Source organism: Lichtheimia ornata (assembly GCF_029851405.1).
Source record: "Lichtheimia ornata isolate CBS 291.66 chromosome Unknown scaffold00027, whole genome shotgun sequence".
Lineage (NCBI taxonomy): Eukaryota > Fungi > Mucoromycota > Mucoromycetes > Mucorales > Lichtheimiaceae > Lichtheimia > Lichtheimia ornata.
In genome coordinates, this window is record NW_026695347.1 from 191529 (window position 1) to 214134 (window position 22606).

The 22606-nt window shown below is 43.9% G+C and overlaps 6 protein-coding genes across 6 annotated transcripts; all 6 read left to right on the forward strand.

The window, feature by feature from the left end:
- Positions 1–672: 672 nt before the first annotated feature.
- Positions 673–2725, forward strand: O0I10_006273 (uncharacterized protein; the record flags this gene model as incomplete). Its single annotated transcript, XM_058486303.1, has 3 exons — positions 673–1092; positions 1218–1377; positions 1434–2725. 3 exons carry the CDS (start codon positions 673–675, stop codon positions 2723–2725), a joined length of 1872 nt encoding a protein of 623 aa, XP_058342915.1.
- Positions 2726–4826: 2101 nt separating this feature from the next.
- On the forward strand, positions 4827–6856 carry O0I10_006274 (uncharacterized protein; the record flags this gene model as incomplete). Its single annotated transcript, XM_058486304.1, has 2 exons — positions 4827–5532; positions 5589–6856. The coding sequence occupies 2 exons, from the start codon at positions 4827–4829 to the stop codon at positions 6854–6856; spliced, it is 1974 nt and encodes a 657-aa protein (XP_058342916.1).
- A 2172-nt stretch (positions 6857–9028) lies between these two features.
- Positions 9029–11141, forward strand: O0I10_006275 (uncharacterized protein; the record flags this gene model as incomplete). Its single annotated transcript, XM_058486305.1, has 4 exons — positions 9029–9734; positions 9791–10180; positions 10593–11052; positions 11123–11141. The coding sequence occupies 4 exons, from the start codon at positions 9029–9031 to the stop codon at positions 11139–11141; spliced, it is 1575 nt and encodes a 524-aa protein (XP_058342917.1).
- Positions 11142–13121: 1980 nt separating this feature from the next.
- O0I10_006276 (uncharacterized protein) lies at positions 13122–15160 on the forward strand (the record flags this gene model as incomplete). Its single annotated transcript, XM_058486306.1, has 2 exons — positions 13122–13842; positions 13899–15160. 2 exons carry the CDS (start codon positions 13122–13124, stop codon positions 15158–15160), a joined length of 1983 nt encoding a protein of 660 aa, XP_058342918.1.
- Positions 15161–17070: 1910 nt separating this feature from the next.
- Positions 17071–18903, forward strand: O0I10_006277 (uncharacterized protein; the record flags this gene model as incomplete). The annotated part of the gene is made up of 6 exons (XM_058486307.1): positions 17071–17773; positions 17838–17882; positions 17956–18105; positions 18175–18273; positions 18344–18439; positions 18506–18903. The coding sequence occupies 6 exons, from the start codon at positions 17071–17073 to the stop codon at positions 18901–18903; spliced, it is 1491 nt and encodes a 496-aa protein (XP_058342919.1).
- A 1845-nt stretch (positions 18904–20748) lies between these two features.
- O0I10_006278 (uncharacterized protein) lies at positions 20749–21942 on the forward strand (the record flags this gene model as incomplete). The annotated part of the gene is made up of 3 exons (XM_058486308.1): positions 20749–21226; positions 21286–21477; positions 21527–21942. 3 exons carry the CDS (start codon positions 20749–20751, stop codon positions 21940–21942), a joined length of 1086 nt encoding a protein of 361 aa, XP_058342920.1.
- Between the last annotated feature and the right edge of the window lie 664 nt (positions 21943–22606).

Consider the following 22606-nt stretch of genomic DNA (forward strand, 5'->3'; position numbering starts at 1 on the left):
ATGCTGATGATGCTGATGCTGATGCTGATGCTGATGCTGATGATGCTGATGCTGATGATGATGATGATGATGATGATGATAACAAGCAGCTTGATATAAAAAATCACCGTTAGCACGTTGTCGACTTTTCCTCCTTCATCATATTCCATGTACCAATACCTTTATCCCACGTCAAAGTATAACGGAAACCGTCATAAGAATGCGTGCTTTGCTGATAGCCTGTTTAAACATGATACCCATGTTAGGTGCTTTGGGAGTAGTCAAGCACAAGAAGAGCTCCACGATCTTGAACCCAATGAGCCGGTACCAATTGTAGCGATCGTTTTTCCCCTGGAGGGGTCACTGTCAATCATGCGAGTTGAGTGGCGTGGTGTAAAAGAGAAAGCTGAAAGAAGCATAAGAAAGAGACGAGTCACCAGAGGTTGTTGCCATAGAGATGACGCGTAACCAAGGAGAGGAATGCAGACAGAGACTAATTCTGGTGGCAATGGAGGACGAGGAATGTCGACAAGGAGCAAAAGTAAAGCTTTAGAGAAAGCGTTCAAGTATACAAAACAGCTGTTGTTAGAGCAAAAGGGCAATAAAGCAGCGCCCTGTCCGCAGGGAGTATTTAGCCAATGAATTTTTCTGTTTGGGTGAGCTGGCCCCTTCTTGTTTCCCAGCCAACCAACCATGGCAGACTCGATTTGGAACGATTTATGCAAACAGCCCACGCTCAAAGCCTCGTCTCAACAATATGCAAAACTTGTTCACGATTCAACAATACAACTCCATCAATCCCTTGAGTCCATCTCGTCAGCTTTGAATCTACGTGCCATTGGGTTGACAAAGTGCGCCAACTTTGAATCTGCTCTTCACGATGCCAAGGCTTTGCAGTACCTTTCGCCTTCTTCACCACTTGGATACATACGCGAAGCCAACATTTACAGTGAACAAGGAAAACAGCTTGAAGCCATTCGTGTATGCAACCATGGCATGAGTCTTGTTGACACCATGGATACGCACTATGATACACTGCAACGAGCCAAAATGGATGCTGAGCAACGCCAAAACACACGCATCGACTTTATCAGCCAACTATCTCTTGACATTGTCATCATGACACTCATTCCCATGTTTATGGATGATCAACCCTTGCGTTCAATGGAGCCAACTCCTTTTTGGATATATCCAATGTATGGCGTGATCGTATTATTAAATGCTTTGGTGGATTACAGTTTGCGACTAAGGATGATGACGACACCATTCATCCACAAATCGCCACGTTTTCACGCCATATCAAGAGATTCGACGTTGGGTGGTATTCCAAAGGCACATGGCTTGGCGATTTACTACGCAACAATGACCTTTGCTCTTTACAGGAGTTATACATTGGAGGTAAGTTGTACATATTCATTCCATCATGCACTTTTATTGATCCTTGTTTCTATAAGACGTCTCGGCTAATTGCTTGCCTTACTGTGTTTCGTCATTAAAGTCAATCAGCAGCACTTTGACACATCTTCAAATTCAAGTCGAGAATGGGATGATGGTACCGATGGAAGAGGTTCTTGTCAACTGCCCCAATCTGGTTTCACTGGAAATAGCCCAACCCTGTGCTACAGATATCGCCTCCCTTCCAATGACGACATGGCCCAAAATAACGACATTGACAATCTCGTGGACGTTAGACGACATGTTCAATGGTGGGATGATTGCTTGCGAAGAGATCAGAGCGATTGGCAAGCGTTTTCCATCCCTCAAGAAGCTACAATTTCGCCCATGCGAAGATATGGAATGCACGCGCGTTGTCTTGGAATATTATCCCTGGATGAACAACCTTGATTTTGACGAGTGCGAGTGTGGTGATGGTATCGATATTACTTTCTATGGTGATGGACCCGGAAGTAAAGAGGTTGGGATTACGAGATTCGACATGAATCCTGATCAATTCACTCCTTGGGAATCCGTTATGTATATACTACAGCACCATCAAAAAACGCTCGAATACATCAACTTCGATGTGGAAGATGACGGCGAACCTGTCGAGATCTACAACATTGAGTATGCTCGATTGAAAAAACTTTGTCTTCAAAGCTGTGGATGGTGGATACCACACAACGCACCCATGCTTGAGGAATTGGAGATATCATGCTTCGTACTTGCTGCAGAATGTACCGTGCGTGATACAACGCCATTGCCACCAAATTTAAACAAGCTAAAACTCGACCTTTGTACTTCATTTCCACTTCGCCCCATCGACAAAACGCCTTTCGCAAGATACCTCCATCGCTATTCCCAGCATCCACGGTTGAAAGAACTCGATGTGTCGCTCAGCCCCTCGGATTTCGACAGTTTGTTAGATCCAATCCTTCACCTTGGCCAACTTGAACGCTTGAGGATATTTGTTTTTGGTCATTGGGATGTCACTAGAATGCAACACTTCTTTGAGGAGCTTACCAAGGGATGTCCCAAGATATCCAGCCTTATGATCAACTGCAAAAACGCCCCGTCAATATACGCAATGAGTGTTTTGAAGCGACTTGAACATTTGGAGGAGATTGGGTTCGACATATGGGACAATGATGGCAACGAAGGTTTTTGGCATACAATTGAATCATTTTCACAACTCAAATGTGTTCATATCTACCCTGCAAGTGTAACCAATATGTCCCGCATTCGGCGCCTCCATGAACAACGACCTGATTTGAAGTTTGTTGTCAATAGACGCATGGCCTACTTTTGAAAATTCCCCCGTTACATGGATTCTATGTATCCGATGTACCTCGCTTGTGTTCTAAAGGAATTTGTACGCAGGATAAATAAACATTGCTTTTGGCATCATGTATCCCTTAATGCACGTTCAAGGCGAATCGATTAGAATTATCAGCTGCTGCCACATATAGGCTAACAGTGGTTCCCTATTAACATGGTCAGCTCTTTGTTCGTTTGGGATTGTTTATTGTAGGGAGCTACACGAAATGGTAAAATTGTATGATATCATTGCCATGCTATAGCTGCTGCGTAAATGATAATCATGACGTAAGAGAAAACGGGGGTTCAATGATCCCTGCTGCTGAACATGTTGTTGCAATCATGGTGTCATACATTAAAATCATCTCCCAGTTTACTACACAAGCCATCATAGCAGCCTTATCATTGATTCATTGCTACGTACATCAACCATCATGCGATCTTTATTGGCAAGGATTGCACTAAATGTAGTCAATCGCATATGTGTAATAGGCTTTCTTAGTAGCGTCATCTATGTGGTTCGTGTTTAAATACAACATTTGGCATCACAGCCTCAAAATTGTGTGTGTCATCCTTCACGGAATCAAGTCAGCTTTTGAAGGACAGCATTGATGACGAACATGGGTATCGTTAATTTGCACTTGTTACATTTGCAAAGGTGCGACATCTGTTTTCCAACGAACGAGAACTTCAATATGCTACACGTGCTTAAACTTGGGACGCGAAAAGAGGCCTTGAGAGTATCAAGAGTGGTCCCATTTATTGTGGAAGCAGCAGAATCGGCGATAGAGAAACAAACAAGGAGCATGATGATTTGATGCCGTCATGGTCATGATGGGGTGTCTGCATGATGATGATTGAATGCCTGATGTGAAGTGGCTATTGCATGAAAAGACGTTCTCTTGTTGAGAGCGAAGCAGTGTTTGGTTGTCCTTCTGTAACTCCTTGCTCATACCAATATAAGGAAACAGAAGGTATGTATGTGCTCTATGATTGCATCGCGTCCATCACCCCGGCAACCCATACCCTTGACGATTTGATACATCTCATTTTATTTTGATAATCCAAGAGCCATACTACTATCACTATCAACTTACTAATGCCCATCATCCACTTTTACCATAATCTCGGGAGCCTTCCCATATCCAATTTGCGTTCCCACATGCATCGTTCCCGGGATACACTACCAGCCAATCCTTTTACGTCCTTCAACAAGCATATCCACAAGATGCATCATCCTAACCTACCTTATCTACCCAGCTCCAGATCCATCACAAAAGCATGAAACAGTGACACCACCCATCACGAACGGGGCAGCGTATAATGAGAACCATGCCGTAAGGCATATTGAGACGTGATAACATCAAGGGACCAGCTTGACGGAAAAGGTGTTGTTGCATAGGCCATCATCCTCTGGTGACATAGCTGCTGAGACAACCAGATTCAATAAAAACGATCGCGAGCTTGCTTTGAAATGTCCTTCATGATGATGTTGATGATGATAACAAGCAGCTTGAAATAAAAAACGACCGTTAGTACATTGTCAACTTTTCCTCCCTCACAATATTCCACGTACCAATGCCCTTATCCCACGTCAAAGTGTAGTGAGCAACGTCGTAAGAATGCGTGATCGGCTGATAGCCCCTTTAAACACCATACCCTCTTTTTAGGTGCCTTGGGAGGGGTCAAGCTCAAAGAGAGCACCACAATCTTGAACCCAATGAGCCGGTACCAATTGTAGCGATCGTTTTTCGGTGGAGGTATCGTTGTCAAACGTGCAAGTTTAGTAACGTGGTGTAAAAGAGTAAGCTGAAAGAAGTACAAGAAAGTGATGAGTCACCAGAGGCTGTTGTAGAGATGACGCGTAACCAAGGGGACGAATGCTGGTTGGAGCCAATTGTGTTGATAGATGGCGAAAGAGACATGTCGACAAAGAGGAAAAGTAAAGCTTTGGAGAACGTGGCAAGGTATAGAAAGGAGTCATTATTGGAGCAACCGGGAATAAAGCCGATTTGTTTCAGGGTGCGGTAGGCCAATAATTTTTATGTTTGGGGTGGTGGCACACAGCTTTCTTGTTTCCCAGCCAACCATCAATGGACGACTCGATTTGGAACGCTTTATGCAAACAGCCCAAACTCAAAGCCTTTTCTGAAAAATATGCAAAGCTTGTTTACGATTCAACCATACAGCTCCATCAATCCCTTCAACCCATCTTGTCAGCTTTGAATCTACGCGCCATTGGGTTGACAAAGTGTGCCAACTTTGAATCGGCTCTTCGCGATGCCAAGGTTTTGCAACAACTTGCACCTTTTTCAGCACTTGGATATATACGAGAAGCCGGCATTTACAGTGAACAAGGACAACAGCTTCAAGTAATCGATATATGTGACAAGGCAATGACGATGGTGGGTACCATGGATACCCAGTATGATGCATTGAAACGAGCCAAAACGGATGCTGAGCAACGCCAAAACACACGCGTCGACTTTATCAGCCAACTTCCTGTCGATATTGTGATGACAACACTTATTCCCATGATTACGAATGGTTGTCTTTCGAATTCATCAAAGTCAATCCCTTGCTTGTATGTATCAAACGTATGGCGTGATAGTATTATCAAATGCTTTGATGGGTTGCATTTTGAGATTGGAGATGACGACTCCGCCGATCTTTCAAAAGTCGTCGCGATTGCTCCCCATATCGTGACATTGGAGGTTAATCGATATTCGAAAGGGACATGGCTTGGTGATTTACTACGCAATAATGACTTTTCGTCTTTAGAGGAGTTAACCATTGAGGGTAAGGTGATAATCTTCATTCAATCATACGCTTGTATTGATCCCAATCTATATAAGGCTGCTCGGCTAATTGCGCTGATTACTTGGTCTCATCATTGAAGCCCATCGGCAGCACTTTGACACATCTTCAGATTGCACACAATCGAGCGACAACGATATCGATAGAGGACATTCTCGTCAACTCCCCCAATCTTGTTTCACTCGAGGTAACGCAATCATGCGCAGCAAATATCAGCTCCCTCCCAATGACCACATGGCCCAAATTAACAACATTGACACTTCCATCGGATGACATATTTACCTGTGATGAAGCTATGGCGATTGGCAAGCGTTTTCCATCACTCCAGAGCCTCGAATTTGCCTCTTGCGAAGACATGGAAGCAACACGTGTTATCTTGGACTATTACCCTTGGATGAACGATCTCGACTTTTATGAATATGGTTCACGTTTGGGCATTAGATTCAATGCTTATGGCCGCCGACATAAAGATATTGGAGTTACGAGATTTTCTTTGGAAATGACTCATATGGCAAGTGCAGCTTTGGAGAGTGTTCTTTATATACTAAGGCAGCACCGAAACACGCTTGAATCCATCAGCTATCGTATGGATCCAACGAATGTATACGAGGGGATCTACAACATTGAGTACTCTCGATTAAGGAGGCTTTACCTTCACGACTCTGGATGGTGGATACTGCACAACGCGCCCATGCTTGAGGAATTGGATATATATTGCTCCCTACCTGATCCAGAATCACCCGTGTTTGATACTCTACCATTGCCACCCAAGCTAAAGAAGCTAGGATTGACCCTTCCTTGTACCGTTACACGTGTCGGCAGCAGGCCACTCACAAGATACCTTGATCTGTACGCCCATCATTCCCATGTGAAAGAGCTTGCCATAGTGTTTTATAGCTCCAAGAATATCGACGATGTGCTAGACGCAATCTTGCACCTTGGGCAACTTGAATGTTTGAGGATTGAATGTACTGGTGATTGGGATTCTACTCAAATGCAACGATTCTTCGACGGGCTTCCGAAACGATGTCAAAATCTATCCACCTTGATGATCAGCTACAAAAACACCCCATCGACGAGCTCAATGAATGCTTTGAAACGGCTTGAACATTTGGATGAATTTGGGTTTTCAATCAAGGACATGGATGACGACGATGGTTTTTGGCATGCAATTCAATCCTTTTCACAACTCAAATGCATTCATATCAGCTCAGCAAATGCAAAGAACATGTACCGTCTTCAGCGTCTTGAGGAACAAAGACCGGATTTGAAATTGATTATCCAGAGGTTGCTCCGACCTTGTTGAAAATTCCATACATTAGATGGATCCTTGTTTGTAGCTCACTTTTAAGCATCTGGGAAGAGGATGAATAAATAAACATCGCTTTGATGGCATGTATGCATTAATACGTACATATTAAGACGCATGGGTAGCAATCATCATCTTCTCTCTCATATAGGGCAACGTGGTCCCTCATAAACCATGTCACCTGTGTTTTTGGTTTGTGATTGCATTTGTAACGAGATACACCAAGGGATACCATGCTATGATTCCTTAGTATAGCAGCTTTGTAGGACAGCGTAATAAGCTCAAAAGAGAAAAAGAAAGCTTAGGTACTCCTTGCTTGCCACCGTTCTTTTCCACTCCATGGCTACATGCGTTTAAAGTCACCCAGACTATTAAAGAAAGCTATGATGGTAATCGTATCCTTCCTCAGGGCTACATGAATGAGCCAGTATGGTACCTTTCTTGGCAGGGATTGCTCTAATTGTAGTACGTCGCATATGTGTAATAAGCTTTTGATAGTAAATGCAGCTACGCTTTTCTGATTTAAAGACAAAATTTACCGCAACGCTCTCATAAATGTACTCATGGATCCTCCATAAACCAGATTAGATTACTAGCTATGGCATTCAGGATGACCACTGATGGCTCTTTTGTACTTGTTGTACTTGCAAAGATGAGACATCTGCTTGACAACGAACGTGAACTACAATATGATGCACGTGATTAAAAATTGAATGCGAAAGCGGTCATGAGCATATTAGGTGTGGAGCCATTCATGTACAAGGGGTTGAACTATGTATGGAGTATCAGAAAAGAAGGAGCATTATGGTTAGATATCTCTTGCATGATGATGATGATGATGATGATGATGATGGTGATGATGATGATGATGATGATGATGTTTGGATGTTTACATGGTGACGGTTGCAGGTATCATATCGAGTCCTTCTCGGATAAGATGTTCTTTTAATGAGGGATAAACAACTTTGAGTCTTCCTTTTGTGACGCATGGTGATACCAATGTCAAGGTGGCAGAAAACGTGTATGTGCTCTACGATTGTATCACGTCCATAGCCTAGCAACTCATCTTCATGCAATATGATGCATTCCGTTTTATTTTGATAAACCGAAAAAGCTATACTACTACCTCTAGCAAGCCACTAATACCCACCATCCACCTTGATAACAACATTAGAAGCCTTACCATACCCCTTGTGCGTTTATCCAAAGTGCGTAGTCCCAAACATAGCTGCCAAATCTTCGCCCTGATGAACAAGTATACCCACAAGATCCATCATCCTAGCCTACCTTATCTGCCTAAAGACCCGCCATGGATCTTACTTTAATCCAGCTCCAGATACATCATAGAAGGAGAAAACTATGACAACACCCATCACCAACGCGACGGCATAAATGAAACCGAAGACAGGAAGGAATGCTGAGACCTGATAATATCAACGGACCGGCATAAGGGAAAAGGTGCCATAGTACATACAATCATCCTCCATCGACTTACATGCTGCAACAATGACAGGTGCCTGTTGATGATGATGGTGATGATGCAGATGATGATGATGATGATGCAGATGATGATGATGATGACGATGATGATGAGCAGCTAGAAAGAAATAAACGCCGTTAGGGCGTTGCAAACACTTTCCAATCCCATAATATTACACGTACCAATGTTTTTAGACCATATGAAAGTGGAACAAAGCAGACTTGGTTTGCTGGCAACTGGTTTACACCCCATAGCCGTGTTGGGCACCTTTCGGCTAGTCAAGCTGAAAGCCAGCACTAGGATCTTGAACCTGATGAGGCTACAGCAATTGTGGCGATCGTTTTGAGGGGAAGCGTGAACGATAAACGTGCAAGTTGTTTAGCGTGGTGTAAAAGAGGAAGCTGAAACGAGTACAAGAAAGCGATACGCGACCCAAAGTTGCTGTAGGAATGACGCGTAACCAAGGTGACGAATGTTGGCTGAAGGCAATTCTGTTGGCAGATGGCGTACGAGGAATGTCAACCAGGAGCAAAAGTAAAGCTTTAGAGAGAGTCAAAGAGTATAGAAGGGTGTCGTTGTTGGAGCAAAAGGGGAATAAAGCAGCAGCAGCCTGTTACCTCGGGGGTTTTAAGCCAATAATTTTTATGTTTGGGTGAGTTGGCCCCTTCTTGTTTCCCAGCCAACCAACAATGGACAACTCGATTTGGAACGCTTTATGCAAACAGCCAACACTCAAAGCCTCGTCTCAAAAATATGCACAGCTTGTCTACGAATCAACCACACAACTCCATCAATCCATTCAATCGATCTTGTCAGCTTTGGATCGACGCGCCATTGGCTTCACAAAGTGCGCCAACTTTGAATCGGCTCTTCATGATGCCAAAGCTATGCAAAAGCTATCGCCTTCTTCACCACTTGGATATATACGAGAAGCCAGCATTTACAGCGAGCAAGGAAAACAGCTTCAAGCCATTCGTGTATGCGACAAAGGGATGACGAAGGTGGATGTCATGGATACGCATTATGATGAACTGCAACGAGCCAAAATGGATGCTGAACAACGCCAAAACACACGCATCGACTTTATCAGCCAACTGCCTGTCGATATTGTGATGACAACACTTATTCCCATGATTACGAATGGTTGTCTTTCGAATTCATCAAAGTCAATCCCTTGCTTGTATGTATCAAACGTATGGCGTGATAGTATTATCAAATGCTTTGGCGGGTTGCACTTTGACATTGGAGATGATACTTACGCTGATCTTCCAAAACTCGCTCCATTTATTCACCATATCAAGGAAACGGAGGTTCATGGATACTCGAATGACCCGTGGCTTGCAGATTTACTACGCGATAACGATTTCTGTTCGTTAAAGACATTATTCATTAATGGTAGGTTGTACACGTTCATTCCATCATGCGCTTGTATTGATTCCAATCTCCATAAGGCTGCGCGGGGTATTGCATTGATGGCTTGGTGCCATCATTCAAGTCCATCGGCAACACTTTGACAACTCTCCAAATTGGGCACGATGACGATATAACATTACCGATAGGCGACGTTCTAATCAACTGCCCCAATCTCGAGTCACTCGCGATCACCCAACCAAGTGCTACGAATATCAGATCCCTTCCAAAGAAAACATGGCCCAAGTTGACATCATTAATTATCGAATCGATTGAGAACGACGTCATTTCCTGTCGAGAAGTCATGGCTATTGGCAAACGTTTTCCATCGCTCAAGAAGCTACAATTTTCTCCATGTGAAGATGTTGCATCAATACGCGTTGTCTTGGATCATTACCCCTGGATTAGCAACCTTACCCTGGCACAGCATGGTATGAGTTTCATGGTTACTTTGGATACTGAAGGATGGCCATGTGAAAAGGTTGGGCTTACAAGGCTTTCTACCCGCATTTTTCACGTGGATGGTGACCTTTGGGAGGGACTTGTTTACATAATAAGGCAACATCGGCACACACTCGAAGAGATCGATTTCCATGTCTATCCTATGGCTATACTAGAGGGGATCTACGATTTGAGTATGTTCGATTGAGGGAGCTTCGTCTTTACAACTCGGGATGGTGGATACCGCACAACGCACCCATGCTTGAGGAATTGGATATCACATGCGACGCACATGGCGCAGGATCGGTCGTGTCTGATACAACACCATTACCACCCAATTTAAAGAAGCTTGTTCTGAATTTTCATCTTGCACTTAACCGCCGCAACAACGCGTTGCTCAAGCGATACTGTACCTTGATCGATATGCCAACCATACCAAGTTGAAAGAACTCGTGATTTCTGTCGACACCGTGGCTGATACCGACAATGTGCTAGATGCAGTCCTTCACCTTGGTCAACTTGAACGCTTGAAGATTCTATTTTCTCGTGCTTGGAAGTCCACTCAAGTGCAAGGCTTTCTTGATAGGCTTAGTGAAGCATGCCCAAATTTATCAAGCCTTGCGATCACCTGCGACAACGCCCCATCTACGCAATCAATCAATACTTTGAAAAGACTTGATCACTTGGAGGAACTTGGGTTTTCAATTAAAGGATTGGATCACGATGACGGCTTTTGGCAAGCAATTAAAACCTTTTCGCAGCTCAAATGTATTCATGTCCACCCTGGAAAGTCAATCAACAGACACCGCCGTAGTAGTCTCCAGAAGCAAAGGCCTGATTTGAAAATTATCGTCCAGACTAGGTTCATACCCTGTTGAAAATTTGCGGCATTACATGGATTGTGTTCACCTTATATAGCTCTTGCTTCATAGACATTTCGAAGGATGGTAAATAAAGCTTGCTTTGTCGCCATGTATGGATTATGATAGGTTGTGCACGTATGCACTACCATATATTGCTATTCCATATAGCAGTGTGGTCATCATTAACAGTGACGGCATTCTTTTGGGGATTCGATGGTTTCTTGTAGGGAGCTACACCAAAGGATAAAAGGCTTTGATACCTTGGCATAGCGAGTGTGCATAACATACATAAGAAGCACTCAAGAGAAAATGGAAGTTTCGGTGAGGTGCATCTTGCTTGCTACCATTGCCTTGCACTGAATGGTGTCAAGTATTACAATCATCATCCGGCTTGTTACACAAGCTATGTTAGCCGTAAAATCGTTCGTTTAGGGATACAAATGGACCGCCATGGCATATGACGTAGATGCAACACCCTCAATAATGTACTCGTGAATGTCAAAGAAAGTGCGCATGACGACATTAAGAATATCCATTGATATGGTCGGTGTGAGCTTCTTTCGTTTGTAAATAGGGCATTTATTTGCCATTGAATGAGAAACACATTATCTTGCACATCATTGAACTCATTAGAAATGCGACGTTGAGCATGATAGACAGGGCCATTTATTGCGTAGGGGTAGGAGCATGGACAAAGTACAAGAGAGGAAGGTAGATGATAATTGGTTGCATGCATGATGATAATTGGGTGTCTGTACGATGATGATTGCATTTATTAAACAGGTTAATGATTGGCTTCCGGCATGATGATGATTGGATGTCTGGTGTCGATTGGCTGCTGTATCAGAAGATGTCTTCTTGGTGAGAGATAAATACCGCCAGGGTGTTACTTTTATGACACCATGCTCACATCAGCGTAAACGCGAACGACAAAAGGTCTGTATGCTCTAGGATTATATCATGCCCATCACCTAGCAACCCATCTCCTTGACAACTGGATCCACGTCATTTTATTCCGATGAACCAAAAGCTATACTACAATAACTAGCGAAACCACAATACCCAGCCGCCGCTTTGATCCCAACATCAGGAGTGTTTACCTATCCGTTTTGCTTTCATCCACCATACTTAGTTCCCTGGATACGGTATACATGTATGCACCTGATAATCCATGGCCACCCTTAAGCAAGAATGTCCACAACATCCTTCATCCTAGCTTACCTTATCTGCTGGAAGATCCACCATACATCATGCCTGATTCCAGGTTTCGCTATACCTTGAACCAAAAGAAAGAGAGGCCATCCAACACTACCGCGACACCATAGGATGGAAGTAAAGAGGGGAAACCACACATATTGAAACCCAATGGTATCAAAGGAACAGCTTCAGAGAAAGGCTATGCTGGATCTTCGGCTTCCTTTGACAAATCCCTTGATGATGATGACGATGATGATGATGATGATGAGCAGCTAGAAAAAATAATGACCGTTTGGGCGTTTCCAGTATTTCCCCCCTCATAATATTGTAGGTACCAATGTTTTTCGACCATCTTAATGTGTAAGGATATAAAGTTGTATCAAGCCATGGGTTGCTAATAACACGTTTCTACACCATAGCCAAGTTAGGTGCCTTTGTACAAGTCAAGCCGAAAACGAGCACCAGGATCTCGAAGCAGATGAGGGTACGGCAATTGCGAACAAGCGTTTTTCCCTGAAGGGTGTCATTGTCAAGCGTACAAGTTGTTTAGCGTGGTGTAAACGAGGGAGCTAAAACAGGTACCAGCAAACTTTGAAACACCAAAGGTTGTTGTTATAGAGATGACGCGTCACCAAGGAAACGAATGCTGACTGAAGCCAATTGTGTTAGCAGATGGCGAACGAGGAATGTCTACAAGGAGTAATAGTTGAGCTTCGAAGAGGGGCGTCAAGAATAGAAAGAAGCTGTTGTTAAGAATAAAGGGGATAAAGCAGTAGCTTTGTTGCCTGGGAACGGCGCTCAGCCAATAAATACCTGTACTGGAGCGGGGCGACTTGAATTGCTTCCTTCTTCACTCCGTTCAACCCACTCTATGACTTACTCTATCTGGAACGGTTTATGCGAACAGCCCACTCAGCCAGTGTCAACTGAAAAGTATGCAGCGATTGTCTACGATGCAACCACACAACTCCATGAACCCATTGGCTCCATCTTGTCAACTCTGGATCGGCGCGCCATGGCATTGTCAAAGCTTGCCAACTTTACTGCTGCGCTTCGTGATGCAAGAGTTATGCAACAAATCTCGCCCTCTTCACCACTTGGATACGTTCGTGAAGCCACCATTTACAGCGAGCAAGGAAAACAGCGCGATGTCATTGATGTTTGCAACAGAGGGATGATGATAGTGGAGCGATATGGCATGTACTATGAGGTATTGAGAAAGGCCAAGGCCGATGCTGAGCGACGTGAGGTCACACGAATCGACTTTATCAGGCAATTACCAATCGACATTGTTACAACAACGCTTATTCCAATGTTCGTGGATGATGATTCTCGTTTGGATACATTGAAGCCATGTCCCTATTTACATGTGTCGAAACTTTGGCGTGACTATATTCTCCAATGCTTGGATGGGTTACGTTTTGAGACTACGTACGAGCAAAAAGAGCAGGTTATTGAGGAGCGTTGGCAATTAATCAAGTTTGCTCGACACATCAAGGAACTGCATGTACGCCGATATTCAGAAGGAACGTGGCTGTCGGATTTATTATGCAACAATGACTTTTCTTCCTTGAAGGAGTTGAGCCTATTTAGTACGTGCTATCGATTTCTTTTCATTCATGTACTTATCATTGTTCATACATACCAGGTTTGGTACCCGGCTATAGTGATGACTTCACCTTGATGTTGGGATCGATCGGCAGGACATTGACGCACTTGGCGATTTATGGAGAGTATGCTGACAATGCACCGTTGGATGTGATACTATCAAATTGCCCCCGTCTGGTCTCGTTTACCATACACCAGCCCAGTTGTGATGACTTCAGCTCTCTTCCAATGACAACGTGGCCCATGATGAAGACATTATCGGTTAACTATACCGAGGATGATGAATTCACTCGCAATCAAATCATGAGCATCTGTCAGCGTTTTCCTTCACTGACGAATCTTGACATTCATCCATTTCCTGACATCGAATCGGCACTGATGATCCCACAGCATTGCCCATTGTTGAAACGCGCTGAAATTGTTATTCATGATTGGCACATAACCGGCTTCTTCTCCGATGAAAGTACTGGACATGAAGACCTTGTGGTTACGAGGCTTTCTATTTACGAGGATGATTGGTTTGGAAATGAAGATTTTGTGGATACGGCTCCTCTTTTAAACCGGTATCATGCAACAATCGAGGTCATCGAATGGGACATCACCCCTGATAGAGACTTTCAACACCTTCACAACATCGAGTACCCTCGGCTGAGGAAGCTAACGCTTGAAACGTCCGGATCATGGATATTACAGCATGCACCTATACTTGAAGAATTGGTGATATCATCCACAGTCATCAACACCCACCCTGAAGCGCTGCATACAATACCATTGACTTTGAAGAAACTTGAATTCAAACTTGATGACCTTGAAAACGAAGCAGCCATCGGGACATACCTTCAACGCGTCTCTCAGCAATGCGAACTACATGAACTTGTGATTCGAATCAACAGCTCCAAAGCCTCTCGCGATGTGCTTGATGCTATCCCTCGTATCAACACCCTTCAGCGTCTGATGATCAGTGTTTGCGGCAAGTGGAAATCCTATCGAATGGAAAGATTCTTTGAAGGTCTTAAGAACGTGTGTCGTAACCTATCGTGTCTGGAGATCGACGCCATGATCGCGCCATCGGTTACTTCGATCAATGCGTTGAAATCGCTTGAACGCTTAAAGCGATTTACATTTCCGATCCATCACATGCGTGACTCTGATAGCTTTTGGCATGCGATTCGAACCTTTCCACAGCTCAGCTGTATACGGATTTACCCTGAGAGTGCCATCAATCACGCCGACATTCGAGTTCTTAAGGACCATAGGCGTAGCATGAATATCATTGTGGATGATCAATTTACACCGTTCTGAACTTTGCCTTGAAATCTTCCTTTATCATTGTTATCATCTCCAATGTCGCGATAGCTGTTTGTTCATGGTGAATAAATATGGAATACGTTACGTGTAAACATTTGGATGTTCGGATTAGCGCAAGGGAAGGATTAATCAACGCTGCATTATACTCTCTTTTGGGTCAACAAAGATAGATTTTGCTTAGCTGAATTGCTGCTTGTGAATTATTACTGGTCACCCACTACCGAATACGGCATTCAATGATATACATCTCGTCCCGAATAATCCTACATATCAGAAGTAGACCTTCTAGAAGAGGCAAGGATCTTCGGTGATGCTCGCTTCCCTAGGAACGCTCACAAAGGAATGTTAGGATATAGAATTATGGTTATTGACGTAAGCAAATACAATTGCTTCATAGTCGCTGCAGCCTATGCGGTGGTGTTTGTGAATGCATCCAATAAGCAAGGTTGTAACCAACAATTGTATTCAACTTTGAGCCACCCATGTAATCGATCATAATGAAACCTACTCATCTAGAAGTGAGCGCGTGATCGTTTGCATATAATAATGTAGCGGTCTTCCTCAACAATCTACATGCCAATCTACCTTTATATCGAAAACCGAACCACCCTCTTAATAAACCTTCCAGTAGTTGACCAAGTTTATCAGAGAAGATATCATCAAACAATCCCACTATAGAAACACGCATATGCAAGAAAAGCTTTTTTGGCAATTACTTGACAAGTCGCAACTTGAGTGATCTCAAGTCTCCCTCACGACTACAAACATAGCCTTCTCTACAATTTCCCCTATGATATGAGAGAGGGTCACAGGCAAGCCTAGTCATGTACTTCTTGAGCCCGTGATCTCTTTCATATGAACTTCTGTCAGTCGTATCACGACATTCTACATGTAAACCTACCTTCAAATTGAAACTCGACTATTACACCATCCATGTTCTAGAACTTTGGTTAGTGGCCCAAGGTGATGAGAGAAGAAATGACACATGCCTACCTTACCCCACATCAGCGAATTTTTTCTCTGTTTCTCGACAAGTGGCAAGTCGACCGCATCTGAAATTTTGTTTACCACTATAAAAGCAGTCATTGTGGTCAACTTTGACTAAGGGGTCACAGTGGTCAGAGTCAAGCCTAGTGCGATACCTCTTGAGCACGTGATCGCTTCCCTATGAACTTCTATTCATCGTATCTCAGCATCCTACCTAGCAACGTACCTTGAAATGGAAAACCCCATTATCAACGTATCATTTTTCGACAACTTTGCTTAGTGTCCCGAGTTCATCAGAGAAGATAAAAAACATGTCCCTTTGGCCCACACGAGCGAATTTTTTCTCTGTTTTTGGACAAGCCACAAATAAACGTCACCTGAAATTTTGTTTACAGGTATAAAAGCAGTCATTGCGGTCAACATTGACTAAGGGGTCGCGATGGTCAGAGTCAAGCCTAGTGCGATACCTCTTGAGCACGTGATCTCTTCCATATGAACTTCTACTGGTCGTATCTCAGCATGCTACATGTCAATCCACCTTGAAACTGAAAAGTCCACTATAAAACCATCCTTTTTCTATAACTTTGGTTACTGGCCCAAGTTGATCAGAGAAGATAAAAACCATGTCCCTTTGGCCCACATGAGCGAATTTTTTCTCTGTTTCTCGACAATCCACAAGTAAACGTCACCTGAAATTTGGTTTATAAATAGAAAAGCAGTCCTTATCTTCCACTTTGATTAATACACAAAAGCGATTGGACACGATTCCGGTATGGTTGCCAATCACAGCATCGTATCCATAGATACCGGGTGAAATCGGTTGCCATGGAGCGCCGCTTGAAATTTACAATTTTAACAGGGTCAAACCAACTTTTCCTTTTTTCCCCACCTCTTTTTATCACTCGCTATCCGTTGCTATGTTGTTCCCCTTCGAGCTCTCCGAGGCGTTTTCTCTTTGCGCACAGCTATTGCTGTTGCTGTTCCTGATCATGATGATCCATGTTGGTGATGAAGGCCGAGCTGTCGTGTGGCACGCACTTTGGTGTTGCTTCTGGTGCTCGTGCGTCGTCCTTGTTCTTGGCACAATTTGTTTCGTGTGGTGGTGTTTCAACCCTGCTGGTGCCCGAAGTGGTGTCTCCTTTGTGGCCTGGATGCAACAGGGTTACCATCAGCGTTGTCGTGCTTCTTTGGTGTCCTCTTCTGTGGCCTTAGTGCCTTCCTCTTCTTTGCCTTCTGTGCCTCAAGAGCCAGTTGTGCCTTCTGTTGCCAATGTGCCTTGTGCCATTGTGCCCGTCGTCTGTGCCCATGTGCCAGCTCCCGCCATTGTGCCTCGCGCCAATGTGCTTACTATGCCTTCTGTGCCACAAGAGCCAGTTGTGCCCGCTTCTCTTGCCAATGTGCCTAGTGCCATTGTGCCTGCTCCTGCCAATGTGCCTCGTGCCATTGTGCCTCATTCTGCCAATGTGCCTAGTGCCATTGTGCCTGCTCCTGCCAATGTGCCTCGTGCCATTGTGCCTGCTTTCGCCAATGTGCCTCACGCCATTGTGCCCGCTCCTCTTCCTGTTGTTGCTGTGCCTGTTCCTGTTGCCACCACCACCGATGCCGATGTCGATCACCTTTGTAAGTATTTCAAATCATGGTTAATAAGGTATACATTATCTCACATTCACTACGTATGACATAGGTGCGGCATTCGAGTCCCTTTCCTTGGTGGATGTGGGTGAGCTCGGTAAGTTTTAAGGCTATGGCAATGTAGTGGTTATTATTGTATGTACTCACATAAGGTTTTGGACACCCATTAGTGCCCATCTTCGAGGCAATGACAGTGTTTGACCAGTATGATGAAGACGCATACATGCGACCCCCCGTGGATGTTCCATACCAGGAGCCATTATGGCTCGCTGAGATCCCTTTGAGTGATTTTATGGACATCACGGATGATATGGATGCTTGTAAGTATAGATAAATGAGTCATTGTAATCCTTTCGAATTCGTTCTAATATGTATCATGATGCTTATAGCTTTTTCTCCTCTTCCTTCGCCTCTTCTTCCTCCTCCTTCTTCCGCTTTTGGTGCCCCTGTTGGTGAATCCATGGATATCATTGATGACATGGATCTTTGTAAGTATTTATACATGGCTTAGTGTAATCCTTTTGTCACTTATTCTCATATGCATCATAATCTTTATAGCTTTCTCTCCTCTTCCTTCGCCACTCCTTACTGCTCTTCCTTTCGCTGCTGGTGTCCCTGTTGTTGCATCACCTGAACCTGTTCCCATGTCACTTGGTAAGTATGAAATCCTATCTACCGCCCTATGTACATGGACAGCTATCTAATGTGGTTCAAAATTAGATTCCGCTTCTGCTATCATTCCTCTTTTGCCCGCACATATGCCATCACCTGAACTTATGCCACCACCATCACCGCCACATCCTCAAGCTTCTCCTGTCACCTCCGTCTCCTCCTCATCATCATCATCGTCATCATCATCATCATCATCATTATCATCATCATCGTCATCATCATCGTCATCATCGTCCGCTTCACCATCACCATCACCATCACGTTCATTAGCACCCTCACCACCATCACGACTACGATCACCTTCACCACCATCACCATCACGACAACGATCACCACCACCCTCGCCATCATTATCGTTGTCATCAGGGGTGTCGTCCTTGGCACCATCGGTATCATCATCGGCATCCACTGTTCTTTACAACGTGGATGACGATGATGATGACTGAGAGTTGGGTGGCTTTTCGGTAAGTTCAAGTATACGTTTATATTTGAAACTATTGTTTACGTATTCCTCTTTCATATACAGGCCGCGTCGTTCGGTGCTTCTTGGTTGGAGCGTTAGGGATGGGATACCCTGCAGTCCAGTCTCAAGGTGTGGAAGATTCTCAGGTACGTTCAGCTTCATGTGTGATGAGTGAAAGGATCGGCATGTAGGTTTCGCGGTGGGAGGATCTGGAGGGTCATCGATGACGCTACCTTGGGTGCTGAAAGGTCCAACGAGAAGTTCCTATCTCTATCCATGTTCCAGCAAGCTATGAGCAAGTCCTTGTATGCCTACGTCCTCTCATGGTCTATTTGTCATGTTGCCCACTGGGGTATTGGATTGGGTCTTGAAAAGGTAAAACAAAATACTGGTATTGTTTTGTGATCCATTTGCTTACATGACATCCTTTTACGTTGTGGGGGCCCATCATGGTGATTGATACTGTGATGTGTCCCTGCATAGTGATACCACCTTTACATGTTGGATGATCATGTTTTGGCACAAGCGGTAATCATCTTTGAAGTGGGCACTTGAAAAAGGAGCATCAAGACATGGTGGGCAAGGCATCACAGCCTGGACTTCGAAGAGATGGAACGTCGTTGGACCCGGTGCTCTTGGTGCAGAGGATAAGACTTTGAAGGATCCGTGGGTGGGAAAGAGGCCTGCATGTCGTTTCCTTTCACTCTCCCATGGGGTTGGATGTGCCCTGGGATGACGCCATGTCTTGTTTCTGGGTCTGTGGGGTATCCCTGTGAACAGGTTATGGTCACACGTTATGGTATGTATTCATGTGTGAGTGTTTACACTTAACAAAGTACTCATGGATGTCTTTTCAATATAGGCCTTGTGGCCCTTTTTGGGCGATCGTTTTAGCAGCGGCAGCTGTTAGGGAGCGTAGGAGTTCTCTTTTCTTTTTATTGGTGTCTCGGTGCCGAATTGGATCTTCAACATTTGGTGACACGATTGGTGACATTCAAGAGTTCTCTTTTCTTTTTATCGATGGTGCTCTCGTTGGGATACGATATTGGCATAGCGACAACGTGCAAGAGTTCTCTTTTCTTTTTATGGATGGCGATATCCGCTTGGCATATCTATCACAATGGGGTCATGGCACAAGACGTCCTTTTCTCGTTATGGATGCTGCCGTCGTTTGGTTGCTGTATTGGCATGGCGACAACGCGCAAGAGTTCTCTCCTTTTTGTGGATAGCGGTATTCGCTTGGCACAATTGCCAATACTGGTTCATGGCACAAAGCTCCGTGTCGTTTTTATGGACGGCGTTACTCTTTATGGACACGATGGTCGTCATGGAGACAGAAATTTCCTTGTTTGGATGGCGGGACATGATGCATGGCAACGCAAGCAAGATGAAATACAAGATGTTCTCTTCTCTTCATGAGTGGCAAGGCAACAACGCAATTACATGCGGGCATTCAAGTTTAGAACCATGTTTCAAAACACTGGTGCTCTCTCTCCCTCTCAAGCTTTGGGATGCACATGGAATTTACAAAGGATCGAATGAATCAAGCTTGTATATGACAGCAAGTATGGATTACTATTTTGGGGAAGGTGTCTCCATGGTCATCAAGATGGCTATCAGCAACTTTTGGATCGACGTTACTTTATGAAAACGGTGCACAAAAAGGATCAATTCAAGTATCAGCAACTTTGCATCGACGTTTATTTATGAAGACGTTGGTGCACAAAAAGGATCACTTCAAGCATCAGCTCTACCCTCCTGGTGGTTACGGATGACTGATTCAACCGGCATCATGGGCTACATACGACGGACCACTTGTCACATTATCATGGCAGCTTTATCCTTGGGCAATAATGAGGAGACTACAAGCATATGTATCCTTGATTGGGTGATGGCAGCAACATCAGCATTCCAATTCGCATCTTGGCAGACACATCAAAGTGTGGTTTGGCATATCGGAGGCAAGGCATGTTTGCGGATACCATGCTTTCAAATGGATGGCATATTGGAGCTATGGCTTTATATTGGTCCTTTGCATCCTCGACACAGTACTCGCACAAGAGCATTACAACTTCAAACATACATGGATCGTATGGCGTTACATCAGCATTTACATTTAAAGTCTGGATTTTCTCTACAATGTCATGGCGATCCAAAACTTGGCGGTGGTCCGGTCTATGGCCCTTTTCAAATCATTTGTGGCTTGATGCATGCTTATGGACAACATTATGAAAACACAAATCACATTGTCCACATGGTCGACGCTGCAACCAAAGTCAACAACTCCAAAATCGGCTATGAAAAACGTACGTATAGGATACAAACGCTGCCCTTTAACCATTTAACTTACCATATGATTATATAGATGCAATCATTAAATGCCCTTATCATGCAACAACGGTTCTGGTGATCGATTCTGGATTTCCTATGCACAACAATTGCACGATTCCACATCTCAAATCAAATCAACAAAAGGCTCTCTTTTCTCTCTTACGCGCATACACTCTCATCAATTATTCAATCAGCGCGACATCAAACACAAATCACAAACATCAAAGTATGCATTCGTGGGTTGGATGTTGTATAGGGTTAATGTATTAACAAAGACATTATAGAACAAACAAGCCGAGACAAAAAGGTCCATGGCATCAAGACCAATCTCGGGGATATGTATCGGTTTGTCATTCAAGGTCACAGGGCACCGTGCGGCCACCGATTAAGAGTCGCCTGGCCGTTGGGTGCCGTGCTGAATCGGTTCGACAATCCCGACATCACTCAAGTTGGCATTCAACCTCATCAAATCCGAAAGAGCCTGAAAAAGAAGTACGTACATGGATATCAACATTATCAATGGATACCAAAGTCTCATCAATGGCTTGTAGAAATCAACATACAAGAAAAACAAGAAAACGTGGGACTTGCAAGAACTGTGCTGGGAAGGCTGGGATCACGCTGGTGCCGGTGTTGGACCCGAATCGCTTTAGGCTACCACAAGCAAAAGAATACTGAGAATCATATATGATGTCGTCATGGCAATGGGTAAGTACATGTGAGCTATACAACTTGCTATGTCATTACTTATATGGTTGTGATAGGTCGATCATTGTAGACGTCAAAAATGTTATGAGGGCATCATCATCTATCGGAGCTATATACAAGAAGGAATGAAGGGAACTCAAATTTTGAAGCAAGACAAAGGATCATTTACGTGAATGGACAAGAACACAAAACACGCATACAGTAGAAAAGGTGTATTGGCAATGGCATCGTAAGTATCTTTGATGGGCAATGTGAGTCAACAGCAAGCGTACTAACATCTGGGTCATGTGATAGTGAACTCTGGATCAAAAGATATCGTTTTCAGGAAATGGTGCATGTCCTGCATTATCACGGCTTTGCTCTTTGGTAGTAGGAGCACTCGTTGATTGGTGGTGGTCAACAAGGCTATGGCAGATTTCCAGATTCAATGTTATGCCATGCACATGTACTCTCTCACATAGAAAAGAAATAATGATACTCATTATAAGAGATCGTAGCTTATGTTAGCCTTGGGGCATTTATTCATTAAAGCTATTAAACACACGAAACAATACCTTGATACCCATAGCTTCATATAGCAGCCATGATCCCAAAGCTGGATTCGGTCATCTGCGACAGTATTTCGCATAACGCTGTCAAGTAGAAGA